The 25,175-nt window shown below is 42.9% G+C and overlaps 1 protein-coding gene across 1 annotated transcript; it reads right to left on the reverse strand.

Moving 5' to 3' along the window:
* Positions 1–24,857, reverse strand: LOC125372123. Its single transcript, XM_048381171.1, has 2 exons — positions 22,986–24,857; positions 1–84 (listed from the first exon to the last, which is right to left on the reverse strand). The coding sequence occupies exons 1-2, from the start codon at positions 24,855–24,857 to the stop codon at positions 1–3; spliced, it is 1,956 nt and encodes a 651-aa protein (XP_048237128.1).
* Between the last annotated feature and the right edge of the window lie 318 nt (positions 24,858–25,175).

Raw genomic sequence — 25,175 nt, forward strand, 5'->3', positions numbered from 1 at the left:
CTAGGAAGCGTTGTTGTTGTTAGGCACATCCTTCTCCTCCAATATGGATCGTTGGTCACATTGTACCTTCTGTCTCTGGTTTAGCTGTAATAGAGATGACACACTGTCACTGATAGGAAATATTCGATGGGGTTTTCTCTTAAAATACATTTTCTTACGGATATAGTTTCTTTTTTCACTCTATCGTCTGTACTTCGCAGCAGTTACCGTAACTCTCTCTAAACAGGTCTCTCCTTCTCCTCAATAATGACCTGATACAACGATCACACAATTGTTCCGACCTTCCACGCAATAGCGTGCTGTCAGGATGTTTCGAGTAGCAGGTCGACGTGCACGAATCCCATCTTCCTTCGGGCAGTTACCAACGGTCTGATCAGAGATAGCATGACAGGAATGCGGTTGGCGGTAGTGGTAGCTGTTGTGAAGCGATTACGAAGGTGCTGACGTCTAATGTGGTGACTCTTGGTTTGACTGCCCTGGGCCTATCCGAGACACTTCCGGTGCCATGACCTGTTGATGTTGCCCTGGACACATGCATGGTCCGAGCTACATCCTGCTTGTTAGCCCTGCCGCCAGACATCCGATGAAAGTGTCGCGTGAAGTTTGTGTCAGTATTGGTGTTGTTTGCCTGTCTCATATCCGATATCCTGTCATTGTAAAGTTTACCCATGACTGTCGTTGAATACGAGAAAGGACAACCTCATTTTGCACGTGAATGGATTCAGAAACATTTCACGTTAAACGTCTTCTCTTTTAGCGATTTCTTCTCGGGTTTTTTATTTTAGCGTTCAGTACAGTCTCATTGTCGATTCTGTAGCTGTGTATTCCACAAAATCTACACCCGAGAAAGTATAATGACATCGTACATCGTGACTCTCGTGAGAGGCGACTGACGGGATCGGGTAGTCAGACTCGCTGACTTGGTTAATGCGTGTAATAGTATCCCAATTGCGTGGATCGATGTCCCTGGTGTCAATCACTGGATTGTCTGGTCCAGACTCGATTATTCACAGACCGCCGTCATATAGATGGAATATTGCTGCGTACGGCGTTGAACAACAAACAAAAACAAAACAAGTGCTAAACAAGCTCAACTTCGCCCGCATCCATTATAGGGTAGGTAGTCTAACCATAGACGCCATGTTTTACGCTACAGCGTACAGTTAAAAGTGGGTCAATTTTATATTCGTTATGTTTCCAATATTTACAGTATAGAGTTAATGTCCTGTAAACATACAAATAGATCAGATAGTTGTTTTTTCAAGTGCATAGGTTTTTTGTTTTATGTTGAGGAACACGGACACGAGCGGAAGTAGAGATGGGCCATTTGGTACTCTACCACAGGGCACTTTACAACACTCCTTACAGTGATGAAGTAGGCACCTACCAGGACTAGGTCACTGTACCACAGACATGAATATTCATGATGTGGTGAGTAAACCGATCTTACTCTATGTAATGCTACCCAGATCACTTACGACACATTTGTCTTGTTGTTGGGAATATGGGTTGTCAGTGGAATTGTTGGTGATTATACAATAGAGACAAGTGGGACAGACACCGTGGCTACTTGAATATGTAACATGGACGCCAGGAGATTAGGCGTGAGAGTATGTTCGGATGCCCGTAAGGGATTAAACAGTCGCCAGTCGCCATGCTTCGAATTTAGATCATAGAGAAGATTTTATGTAGGTTTTATGTGGGCTTCTGTGGAAATGATAGGTGAAATATCGTTTAATTTTGAAGTGAGTACACTATGAAATGTTATCCAGGTCCAAATAATTGCGTTGGAGACTGCAGCCAGTGGGTTCCGGGGTAGAATAGGTCTTCAGCAACCCATTCTTGCCGTAAAAGGCGACTATGCTTGTTGTAAGAGGCGACTAAAGGGATCGAGTGGTCGGGCTCGCTGACTTTGTTGATGCATGTCATCGTATCCTAGTTGCGTGGATCGATGCTCATGGATTGTGTTTCATGACTCGATTATTTACAGACCGCCGTCATATAGCTTGAATTTTGCTGAGTGCGGCGTTAAACAACACACAAACAAACAAACGTGTCTGCGTGAGTGTGTGTGTGTGTGTGTGTGTGTGTGTGTGTGTGTGTGTGTGTGTGTGTGTGTGTGTGTGTGTGTGTGTGTGTGTGACTGTGTGTCTGTGTGTCTGTGTGCATCTGTGTTCTTGAACGCAGCACTCAGGAGTATTCCAGCTATATGACATCAGTCTGAAAATAATCCTGGCCAGACAACCCAGTGTGGGCAGCGAGCGACCCACGCCGTCCGGGTACGATGACATGCAGTCTACCAAGTCACCGACCCTGACCACCCGTTCCATCACGTCGCCTCTAACGACCAGCATAGGTTGCTGGAGACCTATTCTAATCCGGAATCCCCTTGCGGTCCATTAATGTAGTTACCGAGACTGGGTTTATGTCCCTGGACAAGTTTCGACTCCATTGCACGGAGCATGTTAAAACTCTTTCCTCCACTTTTCTTCAGGCTTCGACTTTTTGACTTGCTCGTGCATATCTATGATTTAGTTAGTTTTTTGCAAAAATAAGGCCCAATCATTTTATAGGAAAGGTTATCTTTGTTTGTACTTTTGTTGACTGTGTCCTTTCGTCTGAGTTATAACATAAATGCTCTTTGCTATTCTTTGCTCAGGACGTTAATTTCCTCGTTTGTTAGTTTGTTGTTTAACGCCGCACTCAGCATATTCCAGCTATATGACTGGACGTCACATCAGGTATTGAGGTCGTGTGTGATACGTAGAACATATTGAAATAATGACTATATTTGTAACATTTCAGACACATGTCACATGTCAATACATGAGAGTGAAATATAATAATCTATCCGTGAAGTTTGGGTAGAATTTGTCTTCAGCAACCATGCTTGTCGCTAGGCGACTATGTTTGTCGTGAGAGGCAACTAACTAACGGCGTCGGGTGGTCAACCTGGCTGACTTGTTTAATGCATGTCATCGTATCCCAGTTGCGGATATGCTCATGATGCTAATCACTGGATTGTCTGGTCCAAACATTACTTAGAGACGCCGCCGTAGAGCTGGAATATTTCTGAGAGCAGCGTTAAACAACAAACAAACTATAATAATCACTGCAAGAGTATTCTGTCCGTGACTTCACTTCATTTCCGTTGTTTAGAAAGATTTGGATAAAAAAGGAGACTTTCAGAGGACATTTGGTTAAACAGTTAAAAACAGCTCGTCACGCACTTGGCATTTAACCCATGTGAAATAAATCATTCCGTTTAGAAAGAATTATGTCCAAATTAAGAGTCATTACGCCTTCAGGCTGAAGACAGGAATGGTTAAAGGTCTAGGAACACGTTTTTGTAACGATTTTGTCTTCCTGCTTGGGAAAAATAAGCACAAAACTACAAACAACCATCTACCTGACACTGCGGAAACATCGTTTACGAAATAGCATCCCCAACACAAGTATCAACTAAAATATATTAAGCGAAATTGTTGGTATTATTCACAATTACCAAAAGAATTCAAAACTGTCGTTGCGCACTGAGAACCAAGAACCAGTAGATGTGAAAGAGGTGTTATGCCAAGAATGACACGTCGCTACGTTTTCTGTTGTGAACGAAACTTCACAATGCAATGCTCAGAGGTTTTTATTAATGTGATATGATCCAGGAATGAAGCTGGTTCGACGTTCTTAGCAGACTTAAAATTTCCTTGTCACGTAATGAGTATTATATAACTATACATTTATTTATCGTGATATCCACAGCAGCATAGGTCATAGAAACAATTCCAACAGAACATATGATCTTGCACCTTTAAATTATATTAATCCAGCCTTCAAAGTCAGGCTAACTGGTGGTGGACGCATACAAGCTGAGACGGTTTCAGTACTTTGGTCTCGGAGCAGTTACCATCGCAACAATAGCAAACACAATTCAACAAGCACAGGGTACAGCGGTACTGGGAAAGCGTCTGATTCACTTACATAAGATGTCATGCAAACATTCAACTTGGCACGTAGCAACAGGGCTCCGTTACAACTGTCATAAGTGTATGTTAAAGTATAGGTGTATAATCGCTGTGTGAAACGGGGCCCGGGGATCCGTGTTTACTTGACGTGACAGCAGAGGCGTGCGAACACGTCCACATGGGACTGAAATATACACGCAGATAAGTAAGTGCCATTTACGTTTTTAGTGTCATGACGCGTTAATATCGCTTTCTTTTAACATTTGTGCCAAAATACGATCCGGTAATGAATTTTCAAAGTATACCCCAAGGAACAGTTCCATTTGTTTCCCTCAATCATGTCACAGTTTTCTGGAAGCGGTTTAAATGCTTCAACATATCTTGCTGATCTTATGTATTATCTACTCTTCGAGACTTTCATTTTTAGAAACGTTGTAATTATGGTTGAGGTTGCAGTTATTGATAACTCAGAAACAGAATATTCACCCCAAGGATGTATTTCCCCATACCTTCATCATGTTGACCCCCACACGCTCATCAAGATGACCCCACCGAGTTGACCCTATCACCCACCTATACCAAGTAGACCCTCACCCCACGCCCCTCCACAGATATACCCCACCGTCATACCCACACAAGGTAAACCTCCACATCATACCCGTATCAAGCACACCTCCATATCATACCCACACAGGGTAGACCTCCATATCATACCCGTAGCAAGCACACCTCCATTTCTTACCCACACAAGGTAAACCTCTATATCATACCTGTATCAAGCACACCTCCATATCATACCCACATAAGGTAGACCTCCATATCATACCCACACCAAGTAGACATCCATATCGTGCCCGTATCAAGCACACCTCCATAGCATACCCACATAAGGTAGACCTCCATATCATACCCACACCAAGTAGACATCCATATCATACCCACACCAAGAGGACCTCCATATCATACCCACACCAAGTAGACCTCCATATCATACCCACACCAAGTAGACATCCATATCATACCCACACCAAGTAGACCTCCATATCGTACCCACACCAAGTGGACCTCCATATCATATCCACATCAAGTAGACATCCATATCATACCCACACCAAGTGGACCTCCATATCGTACCCACACCAAGTGGACCTCCATAACATACCCACACCAAGTGGACCTCCATATCGTACCTAGCTTAGGTAGACCTCCATATCATACTGGCACCAATTAGACCTCCATATCATACCCACATCAAGTAGACATCCATATCATACCAACGCCAAGTAGACCTCCATATCATACTGGCACCAATTAGACCTCCATATCATACCCACATAAGGTAGACCTCCATATCATACCCATACCAAGTAGACATCCATATCGTACCCGTATCAAGCACACCTCCATAGCATACCCACATAAGGTAGACCTGCATATCATACCCACACCAAGTAGACATCCATATCATACCCACACCAAGTGGACGTAGATCTGTGGTCACCACGTTCTGTAAAGAACGCCCCAGATCGCATGAATATACAGTAAACTACGGTTATAACGAACACGCTTATAACGAACTGACGGATATAACGAACTTACCTTTTGGTCCCGACTATTTGCTTTAGTTATGCTGTATATATGCTTATAACGAACTACGGTTATAACGAACTAAAATTAGTAGTCCCTTTAAGTTCGTTATAACCGTAGTTTACTGTACTTTATAAACACAATAAATTTCGCAATTTAAACATATAACAAATCATGAACAGATGACCTGCTGATACTCCAAATGGCGTTGACATACTATATTCATAATTTTAATTTTATATGTAAATCCTACAGCACAGAGAAATTAGACCTCCATATCATACCCACACCAAGTAGACCTCCATATCATACCCACACCAAGTAGTCCTCCATATCATACCAACACCAAGAAGACCTCCATATCATACTGGCACCAATTAGACCTCCATATCATACCTACACCAAGTAGACATCCATATCATACCCACACCAAGTAGACCTTCATATCATACCCACACTAAGTAGACCTCCATATCATACTGGCACCAATTAGACCTCCATATCTTACCCACACCAAGTAGACCTCAAAATCATACCAACACCAAGTAGACCTCCATATTATACCCACACCAAGTAGACCTCCATATCATACCCACACCAAGTAGACCTCCATATCATACCAACACCAAGTAGACCTCCATATCATACCCACACCAAGTAGACCTCCATATCATACCAACACCAAGTAGACCTCCATATCATACCAACATCCAATTGGCCCTCTCCTCACCATGTAGAGTGTTATGACTTGACAACACTCAATGACGCCATGGGACACGATCATCGGTAACACCACGTTTTGCCTATTCGTCGCTTGAACGTATTCCGGGGCACCAGAGACTTGGCAACTGACTTCAACAGTACCTTCAACCCAATGGCCAACACATGGCTGCAATCTCAAATTCAGACCGATCATCAATAGCACGTAATTGTTTGAGTCAGTTCTTTATACCTAATTATGTTTCCTGTTTTCCCCCAAGTCTGCATATCAAAGGTAATTACTGATCTGGGTCATCTGCACATGTCCGAGCACACCAATTAGCATACATCTATGTTAGCATACAGACACAACAGTAGTTTCACCAAGGTTGTGTTGCACTTCAGAGCCGTGGCGGAACCACTTGTTCCAAGAGTCTGAGAGTCATCTAGCTCACTGTGTCATCGTAACATTGCCCACACAACTGCCTGCATGACACATGTACCGAGCAGGAGGGGCGCGTCGATGAAATGTCTCACAGCTTAATACGAATACACGCAGATGTCTCTTTCAGCTTAATGTCAGTGCAGTCAGGCATTACCTTTATTCTGCTGAACCTCGTTATACCAGAACCCTTCTATTCTGAATATGACCATCCGTGATCAAAATATTTTAATTCTTACGTAATACATCACACATTCGAATGCATTTAGACTCATAGTGCACCATAATGTCTAGTCTAAAATACCAACGCGGTAGAACGTAGGTCTAATACCCCTGATTGTCATAAGACAATGTGAGGGATCGGGTAGTTTGTCATGGTTGTGCGTGGGGTGGGTCGTTGATGTAGTTTGTTATCATGTTGAATCTGTATGTATGGATCTAAATATGAAACAGATGAGGCGGTCTGACTGGTCTTTTCTATTTCTAGCTCAGATGGGTAAATCGATGGAAGGGAATTGGCTATTTGAGCATTATTGAACGATATCAGATCATCGATATGCTTGAGGCTTAGGTGTATCTTCTTGTCAAAATTGCCGTGTTTTTAATTTGCCAATCCGAGGAGAAACTCATAAGGAAACAGATCAACAAAGTGCGGAGAATAATTGATTCCCATGTAGATGTCTACTTCTTGTCTGATTGTCCGATCAATGGCGAAGACCAGAATTTCTCATATTGTGTACGCAGTAAACTCCAGACAACATTTGGTTACGGTTTTTCAAAAAAAGGTCCTACGTGTACGTAGATCTGTGGTCACCATGTACTGTAAAGAACGCCCCAGATAGCATGAATATACAGTAAACTACGGTTATAACGAACACGCTTATAACGAACTGACGGATATAACGAACTTACCTTTTGGTCCCGACTATTTGCTTTAGTTATGCTGTATATATGCTTATAACGAACTACGGTTATAACGAACTAAAATTAGTAGTCCCTTTGAGTTCGTTTTAACCTTAGTTTACTGTACTTTATAAACACAATAAATTTCGCAATTTAAACATACAACAAATCATGAACAGATGACCTGCTGATACTCCAAATGGCGTTGACATACTATATTCATAATTTTAATTTTATATGTAAATCCTACAGCACAAAGAAAAAGATCATATGATGAAAAATTCATATGAGTGACACAAACCTACTTACTTATCAGAATTATTATGTCTTTAGACAGGTTAGATGTCACATTACTAGATTAATACATCACCCGACGCGCCTATGCTAGGATCTGACGGCACAGATGGCGATAGTGTCAGAATACGGCATATTATTTGTACTGGTTATGTTGACCCAGTGCTGATGGCTTTGGGGGAAAGATTGATGCTAGGTTTTCACCAGGATGACTAAAGGTCTATTGCCGTGAGATAATCGGATTCCCTGAGATCCATCAGATATGTTCCAATCCAGAACTATTCCTCAATCTGTACTTGAGAATGTCAATCGATCGATATACAACCTGCACGTTACAAGGCTGTTCTTTGGCAGTGGGGATATAAATACACTACTCTTAATATGTGCAGTCTTATTTTGTGTAGTCCCAACACAGATTACAATGAGTCATTGTTATATTTCATTCACTTATTGACCAGTATACATAGATATCAATGAATATGTGTTTGTGTCTGTGCGTGCCACCGTGTGTGTAGATGAGGATGAGTGAGTGAGTGAGTGAGTGAGTGAGTTTAGTTTTACGCCGCTTTTAGCAATATTCCAGCAATATCAAGGCGGGGGACACCAGAAATGGGCTTCACACCTTATACCCATGTCGGGAATCGAACCCGGGTCTTCGGCGTGACAAGCGAACGCTTTAACCACTAGGCTACCCGACCGCCCCAGATGAGGATGAGAGAGAGAGAGAAGAGGGAGAGAGAGGGGGAGAGAGAAAAAGAGAGAGGAGGAGAGAAAAGAGAGAAATAGTCATGCTCTGAGCTTATGTTGCATTCTGATATTAACGTTATTCATAGCATAATGGATGAACGTTTAAACAAACTTTTGGCTTTATTGTGTGTACTCATAATAAAAATACTTCCACCTCAAAGAAGAAAAACTATATTCGGTAACACAGAGCGCGTTATTGCCAGGGTCCGACCATGTGTCTGGAGATTAGAAATTGTTACAGCTACTGCTGCAAAACCAGATATTTTTGGTTAATTTAAACTATGAGCGGATTTTTTTATGAAAAACTCATTGCAACAATGTAATCAACAATGTAATTTTTGTAGCAAACATTACTTTTTTCAACAGTCTGAAGTATAATATTTTTTACGAATTTTCTGGGACAAATATTTTTTTTTTCGATTAAATCCCAAGCCCAATATTTTCAAAACTATTTTTTGGTACTTAAATATCTTTGCTATGGTCATCAGGGTCTGGGTGAAGGGAGTGAACGAAAAAATAGTTTCTTTTCACAAACAATTGACTCCCTGTCAGAGGACATGCTAGATGTTCTGAACCATGGGTTATGGGTTATTTTGGAGGCTAAACAATAATTTATATTATTTGAAGCACTACATGCTGAAGATATGTTATATCCTAGACCAGAATATGTCTACTTGAAGAAAATTTCTACTTTCCTATGATAAGAATGATACTGGTCCACAACAGACAGGTATATTTTACCTGCAGCTTGCCACAAGGTCCGTGACACTGAAACTGGAATCGATTTTTTAATTGCACCGTTTTTAACCATTACATAGCACCAGGTCCTGACTACCCTTCCAATAGTTCCCTCGTCTTCCGTGCATCATATGATATGACTTGTTAGCATCTGGAAAAAAACATTATGCTCTCCTCAGGTTGTGTGTTACATATCTATCATATGTAGATATTTCCTGTGTTTAAGGAAGATCGGGATGTTTGAAAACAAAGGAGTGCTACTAGTCAATGTGTTTTTATGAGTATAATGCTTTTTATGCATACATGGAATTGACGTAAGTGTACCTTGCAATCTTAAACGCTTCATCTAAACTATCAGCCAACACGGCCGATACGCCCTCAAGCGATGAAGTGCTATCGTGAAATCATGGGTGAATTGATGTAACTTGTCTGTTAGAAGAACTGTTATTTATCATGTACTTCGCGCATGCACATATATATCTAAAGTTACATGCGATCTTATCGCCACTATTCAAAATCTGACAACGCCTATGGTGAGTGTAATCAGACTGTACGTCATTGCACTGTCGATGACGTCATCGCGTCACAGTGTGTCATGAACCAGAGTGCGGTAACTGTAAATAGTTCCTGTTTTTTCAAATCTGTTAAATGTTTATCTAAATTGCTCTATAAAACATATATAATACTGATAAATATTTCAATAGTGGCAAACGTCATGTGATTCTGATCTGACTGCCCGTCGGTAGGATTGCAAACCACGCAGCCATTTATATATTTGTCTAAAATCAGAGGACATCTATCAAATTATTTCCAAGACCTGAAAACAGGAGAATTACTAACATTTTGTAAATTAATTATTGTTATAGTATCAGTATCGTTATATTTGAACTGAAACAATAAGATTATTTTTACATGCTTCACTGTTCGCTGGGTGAAAACACGAACACCACACAGCCAATATATGCAGCAACCTCTGTATTCAAGGGCAGATGCCTTCTTATCTCATGCCTGCTAGCTCCTCAATGCATCACACAACACGATCGATCTGTGTTTGCCCTTTGTAGTACGACGATCACTGGTATAAAATATTAATGCCCTAAAACTAGAATTCAAACTATTAATTGTCACATGTCAACGAACAGTGTCCAAACAAACCGCAGAAGCAACGCATAATAAACTGCACGCACGAATAATCGTGGCTACAATATGAACACCAGCTGTTCGCGAAACAGGTGTGACGAACATCCTACAACAAAACTATGAAGCCTGTTGATCAGACTTGTAAACTACGTGCGTCCGTCCTATATACATGTACATAAATCCCCCTGCACCATGTGTTGTCCGGGCGCTGTATCGATAAGCTGTCACAGGTAAGAGGATTGCTGTATCACTTTGTCCGTTAACCGTCATGGTTGGAAGAGGTTGTCACGCTGTGTCACACCACATTGAAAAAACGTCACGATCTGTCTGTAATTGGTTTGGTTTTATTCCCTCCAGTTGGGTCACGGGGCACGTTCGAACCTTAGATGCATCTCAACAGTATGCGATTGACGTACCTTGTCTGAGTACGCACCGCCTTCTATATGGTTATTTAAGACATCACAGCTGTACTCGAAATGGACGACGGTTTTTGAACAAATTACTTTAATCTAATCGGACCTAAATGTATAGAACATCGGGTATGTTGTTCCAAAATGGTAAACAATATTTTCTAACTATAATATACACATTATTCCACTCAAATGTTTAAACTAAATTAATACAAGCATTGCGTTTGTTACATCATTGTTTCAATTTCTGATAACCATTTTGTTGTTTTTTAAATTCACAGCCAACGTAATAAACGTTCCGTTAGTTATTATGATAGTCTGTAAATAATGTCAAGTGCAGCTGGTGTTTATAGATGAAAAAGGATTCTGTTTGTATATTGGAGATAAATCATTTCACATGCTGGCAGTACGTGACAAGCTGTCACGGCAGTAGCTAGCTGCCACCCAACACAAACACCGCGCTTCACGCCCGCTGTTGTCAGTCAATGAGAGGATTTATGTTGGTTTACGTTCGAGTCCGCTGATCGGCAAACCAATGACCGAAAGCATGAGCAACAATCCGGGTACAATGACACACAATCAGCAAGACATGCATGCGTTTATTCGGATCTTATGACAAGCATTTGCTCAGTCGGCTCGTACGGCAATCAGGAGTTTAGTCGGCTCTTATTACAAGCATGAGTTTAGTCGGCTCTTATTACAAGCATGAGTTTAGTCGGCTTCTACAGCAAGCATGAGTGTAGTCGGCTCTTACAGCAAGCATGAGTTTAGTCGGCTCCTACAGCAAGCATAAGTGTAGTCGGCTCTTACGGCTAGCAGGAGTTTATTCGGCTCTTATTACAAGCATGAGTTTAGTCGGCTCCTACAGCAAGCATGAGTGTAGTCGGCTCTTACGGCTAGCAGGAGTTTAGTCGGCTCTTATTACAAGCATGAGTTTAGTCGGCTCCTACAGCAAGCATGAGTGTAGTCGGCTCTTACGGCTAGCAGGAGTTTAGTCGGCTCTTATTACAAGCATGAGTTTAGTCGGCTTCTACAGCAAGCATAAGTGTAGTCGGCTCTTACGGCTAGCAGGAGTTTAGTCGGCTCTTATTACAAGCATGAGTTTAGTCGGCTTCTACAGCAAGCATGAGTGTAGTCGGCTCTTACGGCTAGCAGGAGTTTAGTCGGCTCTTATTACAAGCATGAGTTTAGTCGGCTTCTACAGCAAGCATGAGTGTAGTCGGCTCTTACGGCTAGCAGGAGTTTAGTCGGCTCTTATTACAAGCATGAGTTTAGTCGGCTTCTACAGCAAGCATGAGTGTAGTCGGCTTCTACAGCAAACATGAGTTTAGTCGGCTCCTACAGCAAGCATGAGTGTAGTCGGCTTCTACAGCAAGCATGAGTTTAGTCGGCTCCTACAGCAAGCATGAGTTTAGTCGGCTCTTACGGCTAGCAGGAGTTTATTCGGCTCTTATGACCAGAACGAGTTATGTCGGCTTTTATGAAAAGCATGAGTTTAGAATACCTGTTTGCGGTAACGTCTATATCAATCAATACAAAGGGGCATTACTCTGTATCCATGTTTCCTGAGTTCAGATACTTCGACGGATGCCACTGGGGCGGTATCATCCGGTTTTGCGTTGTTTCGCTGCGTTTGCCTAAATCTAGATAGATGTTTCATCACTGACGAACGTACCGGCACTTTAGCCCAAAGTGGTTTTTGCCTCGACAGTCGTGTTTTCAATTAGAGGAATGCTAATAACAGGGCAATGCACAGTGTACAAGCCACTAAACGTGGGCACTGACAATGAAGATGAACCACACACATCTAAATAAACCCTTCCGATAGGTACGGCATGCATACAGACAATAAATTGCGAACAAAATGAAACAGGTTATTTAGTTGTACAAATCCTATTTTCATCATTGATAGGATCAAATTATAAACATGCACGGGAGATAATTATTCTAAAATGTTGTCACGCGAACTAAAAACTATAAGGAAGCGTGTGTTTTTTTTGTTTTGTTTTTTGTTTAACATGATGAATATTTAACAATAGCAATCATCCGGAGAAAAACACCCAGAGGAGGTGACTTGATGTCCACATTGATCAGTAGGTGATCGGTTGACCTCAATAAGAGGCCCAGTAGTCACATCCGCTGGTTTGTGTCCCTTTGTCATGCCAGGATCCGCTCGTCGTTTAATAATCAGGTTTGCCTCGATTAGGATCCTTGGTTTGATTTTCAACAAAAGATTAATGGTTCGGCGTGGTTTGCTAATCAGAAGAAAAACGACTCTCAAGTACACGGATATAATACATGCAGGTCGCTAAATAGACCCGTGAAGATCCGGGATATGATAGGTCTACAGAAACCAATGATTGCTGAAAAAGACGACTATGCTTGTCATAAAAGGCGACTAGAGGGATCGGGTGGTCAGGCTGGTTGACTTGGTTGATGCATGTCATCGATCCCAATTGCGTGAATCGATGCTCATGATGTCAATCACTGGATTGTCTGGACCAAATTCTATTATAAATAAAATTTTACAGACCGCCGTCATATACCTTGAATATTGCTGGGTGCGGCGTTAAACAACAAACAAACAAACAAACATCGTCGCAAAATAAGTGCAACAATCTTGAAGGCGACGTTAAACCCCATTTCACCCTAACCTGCTTAAGAGGATGTTATATCTGTTTTAGGAAACCAAGTTTTATCTAGTTATCCTATAGTTCTAATTGTGGCGAATAGTATATCGATAAAAGTCCATAACATTGCGACCGCGGGCATTTATATACTTTTTGTGTGAAAAGATTCTCATTTTACTGCTCCAGGCGTAAGTAGATATACAAATTAGTAAGGCTGTTTTGTAACATTTAGATATACAAGCATTGAGTTTTACGTTGTTCCGCTGCGTTTGCCTAAATCTAGATAGATGTTTCATCACTGACGAACGTACCGGCACTTTAGCCCAAAGTGGTATTGCCTCGACAGTCGTGTTTTCAATTAGAGGAATGCTAATAACAGGGCAATGCACAGTGTACGAGCCACTAAACGTGGTCACTGAAGATGAACCAAAAACATCTAAATAAACCCTTCCGATAGGTACGGCATGCATACAGACAATAAATTGCAGGAAAAGCGAGGCGAACCAAATGAAACAGGTTATTTAGTTGAACAAATCCTATTTTCATCATTGATAGGATCAAATTATAAACATGCACGGGAGATAATTATTCTAAAATGTTGTCACGCGAACTAAAAACTATAAGGAAGCGTGCTTTTTGTTTGTTTAACATGATGAATATTTAACAAGGGCAATCATCCGGAGAAAAACACCCAGAGGAGGTGACTTGATGTCCACATTGATCAGTAGGTGATCGGTTGATCTCAATAGGAGGCCCAGTAGTCAAATCCGCTGGTTTGTGTCCCTTTGTTATGCCAGGATCCGCTCGTCGTTTTATTATCAGGTTCGCCTCTTCCTTCGGTTGATTATCACAAAAAAAATTAAAAGGCGACTATGCTTGTCGTAAGAGGCGACTAACGGGATCGGGTGGTCAGGCTCGCTGACTTGGTTGATGCATCGTATCCCAGTTGTGTGGATGGATGCTCGTGATGTCAATCATGCACGACTGTCACTAAATAAGTGCAACAATCTTGAAGACGACGTAAAACCCCATTTCACCCTCACCACCTTCACAGGATGTTACTTCTGTTTTAGGAAACCAAGTTTTATCTAGTAATCCTTTTAGGTCTAATTGTGGCGAAAAGTATATCGATAAAAGTCCATAACATTGCGACCGCGGGCATTTATATACTTTTTGTGTGATAAGATTCTCATTTTACTGCTCCAGGCGGAAGTAGATATACGCATCACATTAGTAAGATTATTTTGTATCATTTAGATATATAACGCATTGAGTTTAAGATGTATGAAAGAAATGGTTATTGTTGTTGTAAACAGAAAATATAAGTTATTGACTGGGAGGTTTAGGGTTTTATGTGGATTTCACTTCACAGCTTGTCATCTGAGATGTGAGAACAGAGCGACGCAGTTCACAAACGGTAACCATTGACATCAAATGACTGTACTTTGGATTCTTTTGGGAATCGAACCCAGGACCTGTGGAATCTGACAACGTTGTTACACAGCTTTCAACAGTTTAGATAACTGGCCACATAACCAATAACCTATAACGATAACCTGCATATAACTCATAACTCATTACATATAGCCCATAACCCATGACCAATAACGTGCAGCCAATAGCCCATAGCACATCATATCAGCATATCGCTGACGAAAAAGATAATATACATAACTGATAATAGTAATGATGATGATGTTTAGGAGGAGGAAGGTTTACATAATTTATAATGAACCAGTATGTTCAAATCGCTACAATTTTAATAAAGGACGGATACTGATGTGATATTGTTATAACTACATGTGATTAATGTGAGTATGGTTTTATGCCGCTTTTAGCAATATTCCAGCAATATCACGGCGGGGGACCCCAGAAATGGGCTTCACACATCATACCCATGTCAGGAATCGAACCCGGGTCTTCGGCGTGACGAGCGAACGCTTTAACCACGAGGCTACCCGACTGCCCCTATAAGTACATGTTGACTATAAGACACATATCTAGTTCATCAAACAGGGTGAGGCTATGAGGGGTTGTTACTGAGAGAATCGAACAGTTTCATATCATATTCACACGTAAATGTGATTACCGATTATATTTAATGCACACAAGGGAAATACAACGTTACAAGTCTCGCAAACAGCGTGACAAAGAGTAGTGGAAAGCGTCAACACATCAAATGGAAAAATCAATAACAACATGCAATAGGCATGTTGATAAATTTGCGAGACGCTCCCAGTGGGTTTAAAAGTGGACATGAGCACCGCTGGGCGGAACTGATAAAGTAAATGTTTTAAACAGTTAGAATCTACAGAGCACAGAGACACCTACATGAACGAGTCTGGCATAGGCATTCCGAGCTTGTACCGTCGGAAACATATGTCATTGAATTCGGCGCACTTCAAAACCATCGGTAAATTCGGCGAGGGCTGGCCATATTGGAACTTGATTCAAATATTTTTGAGTTCATGTGATTATCACATAACCCATATTTAAATGTTGCTCGGTATCAACTTGAATACGGCCATATGAAACGGATAGTCAGGTTCAGTTACATGGTGGTTGAAAACATGTCATTTTATCTCAACTGCGCGGGTTGATGTTCATGATGTGAATCACTGAGCCTCACTGGACTGTCTCGTTCCGACTCGACTATTACAGTGAGTGAGTGTGGTTTTAAGCCGCTTTTAGCAATATTCCAGCAATATCACGGCGGGGGACACCAGAATGGGCTTCACACATTGTACCCATGTCAGGAATCGAACCCGGGCCTTCGGCGTGACGAGCGAACGCTTTAACCACTAGGCTACCCGACTGCCCCTCGACTATTACAGATCACCATCATATACGGATGATTGATAAGTACTAAGCCTCATATTTTAGATATTGCGTAAAAGTGAAATATGTCGTTATGGACATTATGTGATGTCATAGATGGATATCCTCAGAAACGTATATCCTCAGAGTCATTGAGTACATTGTCTCACTGTGTAATCCATTTTCGAAGACCCGTGAAGATTCCGGGGTGGAATAGGTCTTCAGCAACCCATGCTTGCCGTAAAAGGTGACTATGCTTGTCGTAAAAGGCGACTAACGGGATCGGTTGGTCAGGCTCGCTGACTTGGTTGATACATGTCATCGATCCCAATTGCGTGGATCGATGCTCATGATATCAATCACTGGATTGTCTGGTCCAGACTCGATTATTTACAGACCGCCGTCATATAGCTGGAATATTGCTGAGTGCGGCGTTAAACAACAAACCAACCAGCCAACCATTTTCGAAAATGGGCAAACTTGAGGAACAGGTGGTGATCAAATACTTGCAGAGAAAGAGCTTAACCTAACGCCATCCACGAAGATATGAGTACTAGGGAAGCCCCTTCCTGTGCCTGCGTAAAGTAGTGGACAGCTGAGTTTTACGTGTGCCAGGGGGAGTCTTGAAGTCGACCCCCCTCCTGGAAGGTCTGTCACGTCAGCAGCAGAAGAAATGATCCAGAGAATCCACGAAATGGTGAGAACCGATCGGCAAATAACTGAATGTCGTTTTGCCGGTTCATTAGCTATTTCCCAGGAGAGAGTACATTCCATTATCACAGAAACTTGAAGAATGAAGAACGTATTAGCTCGTTGGGTGCCAAGCGTCTGACATCTCATACTAAACGCCCCAGGCACAACATGTCTCTTAATAACCTTGCTCTGTTTGAAGCTGGAACAGAAAGGTTCTTGCAACGATTTGTAACTATGGATGAAACCTGTATCACCACTACACGCCTTAGTCCAAACAACTATCAAAACAATGGAACCATATGAGATCAAGGCGACCAAAGAAGAGAAAGACGGCCCCATCAGCTGGAAAGGTTATCGTCTCCGTGTTCTGTGATGTCGAAGGTTGTGAACTATCTATAAAAGACCAGACAATATACAGAGCATCCTAAGATGCACCTTTGAGGCAATTACGGGATGAAATTAAGACTAAGAGACGTGGGAAGATGAAGAAAGGTTTGGTCTCCCACCAAGAGCATGCGCCAGTGCACAAATCAGTCACCGAGTGTGGCTTTGAACTCCTTTAGCATCCACCCTGTTCTCCTGTCTCTGGCTCCGTTAGAATTCCATCTGTTCCCATCTCCAGCCGGAATCCAGTTCGACTCGAACGATGACGTCATAGTAGCTGTGGCGATCTTTTTGGACAGCCAAGAGAAGGACTTCTAGGGATAAAGTCCCTCTAAGATCGTTGGCAAAAGTCTATCAATGTAGAGGGGGTCAATGTCGTTAGGTCAAGTCTTTTGGTTCAATCATCCCTCGTAGCTAGAATAATGCTGAATATGACGTCAAACAAACAAACCGTACGCGTTTCAGTTGCAAATGAGTGATTTGGGTTTAAAACGGCTTCTAACACTGCTTATATTAGTTACCCCCATAACCTCGCCAAATATTTTATCTAGCTTGTCACTGCTCCGCGTGAAAAATGAGTATCGCAAGCAGTCAGCGTGCTCAATCATATCTGTAACACCCACGATGTTCACCTCTCAACACCAAAAAACAAGTCAGCAAAAATGTGACGTACTTCCGGCTGACGTCACATATCAAAAGAGTAAGTCCGCCCATCCTAATCGGCTTCAGCCTAGCGTTCCTTTGATGTAGGAGGAAAACTGAGTGACGCATGTTATAAACTTCTGCGACTTCAACGAACACCTGTATGGTACTGACAACCAATGATTATAATCAAGGCGGAGCCCTCGATCAAAATACGGTCATTGCACACCCTAGGAATGCATCTTTGCAAAGCAGCTCGCGGTCTTCAGCCAGAAATTGAAGGTTGTCCTAATTACGTTCCACAATATTTTTCTTTTTTAAGGGGTCTCCTCATCCTTTTCAATAATATTTTTTTCGACGATTCTGTGATCATAAACATGTCACTCCTTTTAACTATTTAATTACATTTATGTTCATAAAAAGTTCCACCAGAAACATCGTCATGTTTTAGCCACATTTATCAGTATCAGGATCAGATATAGGAAAAACATTTAAGTCTAAAATCAATCCACTACACTCATTAGTATCCCATCACTTTATGAGATGCTACATCTGACAGGGGATGGTTAATACATCTGTCAGTGTCTCAAAACATTTATATTCCATTTTCCAATAAGAAAAATCATCCTCGTACCTCCCCTTCAGCAAAACAAGTGAGTGAGTGAGTGAGTATGGTTTTACGCCGATTTTAGCAATATTCCAACAATATCACGGCGGGGGACACCAGAAATGGGCTTCACACATTATACCCATGTCGGGAATCGAACCCGGGTCTTCGGCGTGCTTTAACCACTAGGCTACCCGACCGCCCCTCCAGCAAAATAAGAAAAAGAAATCATTTTGATATAGACTTAAGTATGCTCTTTGTTATACGTCTTCTACACACACGAGTACTCGGGACCGGATTTAGAAAATTTATTTCAGAGTACATATCTTTTTTAATTTGCACGCTTCACCCCAATTTTGTTGTCTCCTCTTGACGAAAAAGCCTATAACGTCATCTGTATCAGGGACACGTGGCATCCAGTTTTCGTGGAAACGCATCATCAAAAGCAATTTTGTTGAAGAAAAATGTTCTTTTCACACTTCTCGCCGATTACGTAATCAACACGAATTCCATTAAATCGGAAGCTGCGGTGCCGAAGCTGGTTATGAATTAACGAACACCTGGTCACATGTATCATCACTTTGATAGCGATTCATTAACGCATGCTCATGATATAGTCGGAATCGTACAATGGATTCTGCTTTGATATGAATGCGGAAAGGTTTTTGTCGTTTTTATTGACGTAAGTTATTAAGGTGGAGACCCTCACTGTGTTTTGCCGTATCAATGTCATACCAAGAAGAGAAAGAAAAAGAGAAACAACTTGGAATCAACTAAGAAACCCGTACTCACGAACCACCGTACTGTATATTGAGGGCACCAGGTGTTCACTAAACGGATGACCCTGTCTTGCCGGAAAGACCGCCTCCGTGGTCTAGTGGTAGAGCGTCCGCCCGGAGAGCGGAAGGTCCGGGGTTGGATCCCCAACCGCGTCATATCAAAAGACGTTAAAAGATGGTACTTGTTGTTACCCTGTCTGGCGCTCGGCATTAAGGGGCTAAAACAAGGACTGGTCGGCTCGGAGTCAGTATACTGTGTCTGGGTGGGGTATTCATGTTCAACTGCGGCATGGTATCTCAGTGAGCTAGCACTATAAATCGGCATCAGTCCGGACTAGTACAAGCAGCCACACAAACACACACACGTACATACACGTCGTTATATAAGTGCAATCTTAGACGCGACGTTAAACCCCATTTCACCTCACCTCACCTCACCTCTTGCCGGAAACCGTCATCGTGAATAAAGGTCAAGGTCACGTTAGAATTGACATGACAAAACACTTTAATGTTGTGACAATATGAGGTCGTAAGTGTTCCCTTGATAACTAAACTTATCACGATACAGGGGTTTAAGATTACATTCATATATTACACGTTTAGTTTGATTAAGCAACCAACTATACATTACTTTTAGTTGGGTCTGGAAATGGCGTTTTGGTTTTATTGAGATGTTGGAACCATTTGGACTAGAAGAAAATCCTAGACAGCCGACATCAAGGTAATGAGGCGTTTCATAGGCCCCGCGTGTCTCACTAAGTCTTTTAAGATGAAGTTAGTGCATCAACTGTAGGAGGAGGCTTTCAAATAAAATATCGTATTCGAGCTGCTATGCTACAAGGAATTGTTTAGTAGAACCTGCCTCGGGGTTTATATACCAACACTCTTGCCCCTTAGGCATCCAAGGACAGGTCGGGGCGGTCGGGTAGCCTAGTGGTTATAGCGTTCGCTCGTCACGCCGAAGACCCGGGTTCGATTCCCGACAATGTGTGAAGCCAATTTCTGGTGTCCCCCGCCGTGATGTTGCTGGAATATTGCTAAAAGCGGCGTAAAACCATACTCACTCACTCACTCCAAGGACAGGTCACTGAACCCTGTTCTATATTATAGGTGCAACATTTACACCCCGTTCTTTATCAAGCAACGGACACTCTCGTCACCCGGGCCCGGATGCCCTCAGGAGGTGAGCTGCCCAACACGGTTGCCCATCCAGCTACTCTCCGCCACAACCTTGTCTAACTTTGCATGATTTGTAACCTTTGATCACTAATCAAATAACCTGAAATTTCTGAATACAATAAAAAAGGTTACCGCTGTGTACATTATAAGATACCTATGAGTGAGTGAGTGAGTTTGGTTTTACGCCGCTTTTAGCAATATTCCAGCAATATTACGGCGGGGGACACCACAAATGGGCTTCACACATTGTACCCATGTCGGGAATCGAACCCGGGTCTTCGGCGCGACGAGCGAACGCTTTAACCACTAGGCTTCCCGACCGCCCCAGATACCTATGAACAATCACACATGAAACGTCAACAAATGTGACAATGACCTTTGTGGACTTTGACATAGCTGAGGTCATGTCAGATAGCTCGATATATTAGATAAGTAACTGTTTTCTGCTGCACCACAGTATCAATACGTATGATAGGTTCACACATCAAAGATAATGAAATGTAGTGTCAGTATCTAGCTTGCCGTGCAGCAATAGAAAACAGGCAACAAAGAAACAGTTACTTTTCATGTACATTTTGTGAGTGGCGGGTGCTGCCGGTAGAGCAGGACAAGCTTACCAAGTTCTCGAACACCTGTTGTCATCGCTGGTTTTCAGTGATCCATTCATATCAGTTTTACCTCAATTTGGCCCCCAATGTTATTTTCTGGCGTTGACGTTTAATATTTACATAGTTAACAATATTTCAGCGTTATTAGGGCGCTAGAAATGGGCTTCACACATTCTAATCATGTTGGGAAACGAACGTAACGCTTTAAACACTCAATGCCCCTCTCTAGGTAATGTATTGCGCGTCGAATATTAAATGATATCGACCTACTGACAACCTGTCAAAACCACTCCACTCAATGTTTCGCAACACCCATGGATGTCCAACAACAACCGTTTCCACTCATCCTTTATAAATCTGTCTGGAAGCGCTACTCCCGTCTAGGCGGAAGGGTGCGCGCATCACAACCCCGAATCCCCACTCGGGCCCCGGGACCAGCTTTGATCTGTAGTGTCTATTCGTGGCAGTGAGGCCAGTGTTAGATTAGATTTGGAATCGACCCGGAATGGTTTCCGTCGTAGCCTCAGGGCTTGACCTCTGTGTTCGTGTTATCGTAATGAGATGATCGAGCTAATAACCTTATTGTTGGACATGGTAGAGTTTGGAGGCAGCTTTGAAACATTCTAATTCTCTGTCAACTAGAAGATGATTATCATTTAACTTTGGATCAACATGTATCTTTTGGGTATTGTTTAATATTAAACAGTTTCAGAAAAAAAGGAACATAAAATCGAAGTATATAACACACGCTGATAGCCGTTGCCAATTGGAATTTGTTACAATTTAAAAATGTTTAATCTGCTTTCCCGTTGCAAAAAATAAATGCATTCATTCAACACCGAAAGATAAATGTTAATGATATTGTATACCTGTGTTTATCCGGCTAGTTCCTTAAAAAGAATTAATTAGTTATTGATTAATCAATTTCCAGTCAATGATGTTCCTGTAAATTAATGAAAGTTAGATAATGATAGTTGAACTGTTCCCACTAACACTGTTCAAGGAGCCGAGTTTCTTTTGGGGTAGCTGAGTCGGGGGGAACGGGTTTAACAGTGTATGCTCTTGTAAAACAGATTGCCGCTTTTTAACTGACAACAGAACTGTATAAATTAAACAGATCTCGTACAACACTCTCAGCAGTTTTAGTGCCTAGGCTTAGTCTAATTCTGATTCTAGTAACGTTAATTTGATGATAATAATAATCATCATCATCATCATCATCATCATAATAGGCTTTGAAGCTTTTTTCCAAACTAGATACCATGCTCAAAGCGATACCTCGGTCAATGGATCAGTGTGCTCTCGATTTTTTTATTCTCAGCTCCCTGTGGAGTATTCGCTAGAAGGTTTACAGCCATATTACTATATCATCCTCCCGGGTACCTAGTCACAGCTGAAGGCACCACATGTGAAAGTGAAAAAAGACACCACATGTGCTTCAGTGTGGGTCAGGACCGAAGCCCAAAACGTTCAAGCTGCTGAGGAGGATGCTCACCCATTCAACTACCCTCCGCCGCCCATGTCGCTTATCTTCACCGGATATACGACCTGTGCGCTGTAACCAGGGCAATGTGCCACCATTGTATATTACATCCCCGTTTTCTATTCTTCTGTAACACACCTGCATTAATTACCGAGTTCTGTATCATATAGTCATTAACGACCGCCTTATGTACCATATAGCCATTACCTAGCGTCCTCGGTGCCATATAACATTTAACTACCGCCTTCAGTGTCATGTTGCCATTAACTACCGTCTTCTGTGTCATGCAACCATGAACTACCGTCTTCTGTGCCATGTAACCATTAACTGCCGTCTTCTGTACCACGGAACCATTAACTACCGTCTTCTGTACCACGTAACCATTAACTACCGTCTTCTGTACCACGTAACCATTAACTGCCGTCTTCTGTACCACGGAACCATTAACTACCGTCTTCTGTACCACGTAACCATTAACTGCCGTCTTCTGTACCACGGAACCATTAACTGCCGTCTTCTGTACCACGTAACCATTAACTGCCGTCTTCTGTACCACGTAACCATTAACTGCCGTCTTCTGTACCACGTAACCATTAACTGCCGTCTTCTGTACCACGGAACCATTAACTACCGTCTTCTGTACCACGGAACCATTAACTACCGTCTTCTGTACCACGTAACCATTAACTACCGTCTTCTGTACCACGGAACCATTAACTGCCGTCTTCTGTACCACGGAACCATTAACTACCGTCTTCTGTACCACGTAACCATTAACTGCCGTCTTCTGTACCACGGAACCATTAACTACCGTCTTCTGTACCACGTAACCATTAACTGCCGTCTTCTGTACCACGGAACCATTAACTGCCGTCTTCTGTACCACGTAACCATTAACTGCCGTCTTCTGTACCACGGAACCATTAACTACCGTCTTCTGTACCACGGAACCATTAACTACCGTCTTCTGTACCACGTAACCATTAACTACCGTCTTCTGTACCACGGAACCATTAACTACCGTCTTCTGTACCACGGAACCATTAACTACCGTCTTCTGTACCACGTAACCATTAACTACCGTCTTCTGTACCATGTAAAGAGTTGGGTGAGGGGTGGGGGCATGCAGAGAATGTGGTGAAGGGTGGGGGCATGTAGAGAGCGGCGTGAGGGGTGGGGGCACGTGGAGAGTGGGGTGATGGGTTTGGGGCATGTAGAGAGTGGGGTGAGGGGTGGGGATATGTATAGAGCGGCGTGAGGGGTGGGGACATGTAGAGAGTGGTGTGAGGGGTGGGGGCATGTAGAGAGAGGCGTGAGGGGTGGGGGCATGTAGAGAGTGGTGTGAGGGGTGGGGGCATGTAGAGAGAGGCGTGAGGGGTGGAGGCAGGTGGAAAGTGGTGTGAGGGGTGGAGGCATGTAGAGAGTTGGGTGAGGGGTGGAGGCAGGTAGAGAGTGGTGTGTGGGGTGAGGGACATGTAGAGAGTGGGGTGAGGGGTGGGGGCATGTAGAGAGTGGGGTGAGGGGTGGGGACATGTAGAGAGTGGGGTGAGGGGTGGAGGCATGTAGAGAGTGGTGTGAGGGGTGGAGGCATGTAGAGAGTGGTGTGTGGGTTGGGGCATGTAGAGAGCGGCGTGAGGGGTGTTGGCATGTAGAGAGTGGTGTGAGGGGTGGAGGCATGTAGAGAGTGGGGTGAGGGGTGGAGGCATGTAGAAAGTGGTGTGAGGGGTGGAGGCATGTAGAGAGTGGTGTGTGGGGTGGAGGGATGTAGAGAGTGGTGTGTGGGGTGGGGGCATGTAGAGAGAGGCGTCGTGATGGGTGGGGGCATGTAGAACGTGGCTTGATGGGTGGGAACATGTAGAGAGAGGCGTGTGGGCTGAGGACATGTAGAGAGAGGCTTGTCGGATGGAGACATGTAGAGAATGGAGTGAGGGGGTTTGGGCATGTAGAGAGTGGCGTGATGGGTGGGGGCATGTAGAGAGAGGCGTGAGGCTGGGGGCATGTAGAGAGTGGCGTGAGGGGTGGGAGCATGTAGAGAGTGGCGTGAGAGAGGGGGCATGTAGAGAGTGGCGTGAGGGTGGGGGCATGTAGAGAGTGGCGTGAGAGATGGGGGCATGTTCTGTGGTCGACTATACATCACAGGTATGTGATGCCGGCTGCTGAAACAAGGACGTGACATCACGAACCATCAATACCCTGCAAAACCCGGTCAGCCGATGATGGAACATATTTGCACATGCCAGAACTAGTTTTATTACAAGAGTGCACGAGTACTCGGTCATTCAACCCAAACTAAAACCAAAACTCAAACAGTAAAGGTTCGATAAGTTTAATAAGTGTCATTCAATCGTCAATGATACCTTATTTCAAAACAGTTAAATAAAGGGCCCGACATGACATTCTCAGAGTGGTCACGTGTTTCCGGAGAGTCTGT

The sequence above is a fragment of the Haliotis rufescens genome, unplaced genomic scaffold, assembly GCF_023055435.1.
Source record: "Haliotis rufescens isolate VD_foot unplaced genomic scaffold, xgHalRufe1.0.p SCAF_1, whole genome shotgun sequence".
NCBI classification, from domain to species: domain Eukaryota; kingdom Metazoa; phylum Mollusca; class Gastropoda; order Lepetellida; family Haliotidae; genus Haliotis; species Haliotis rufescens.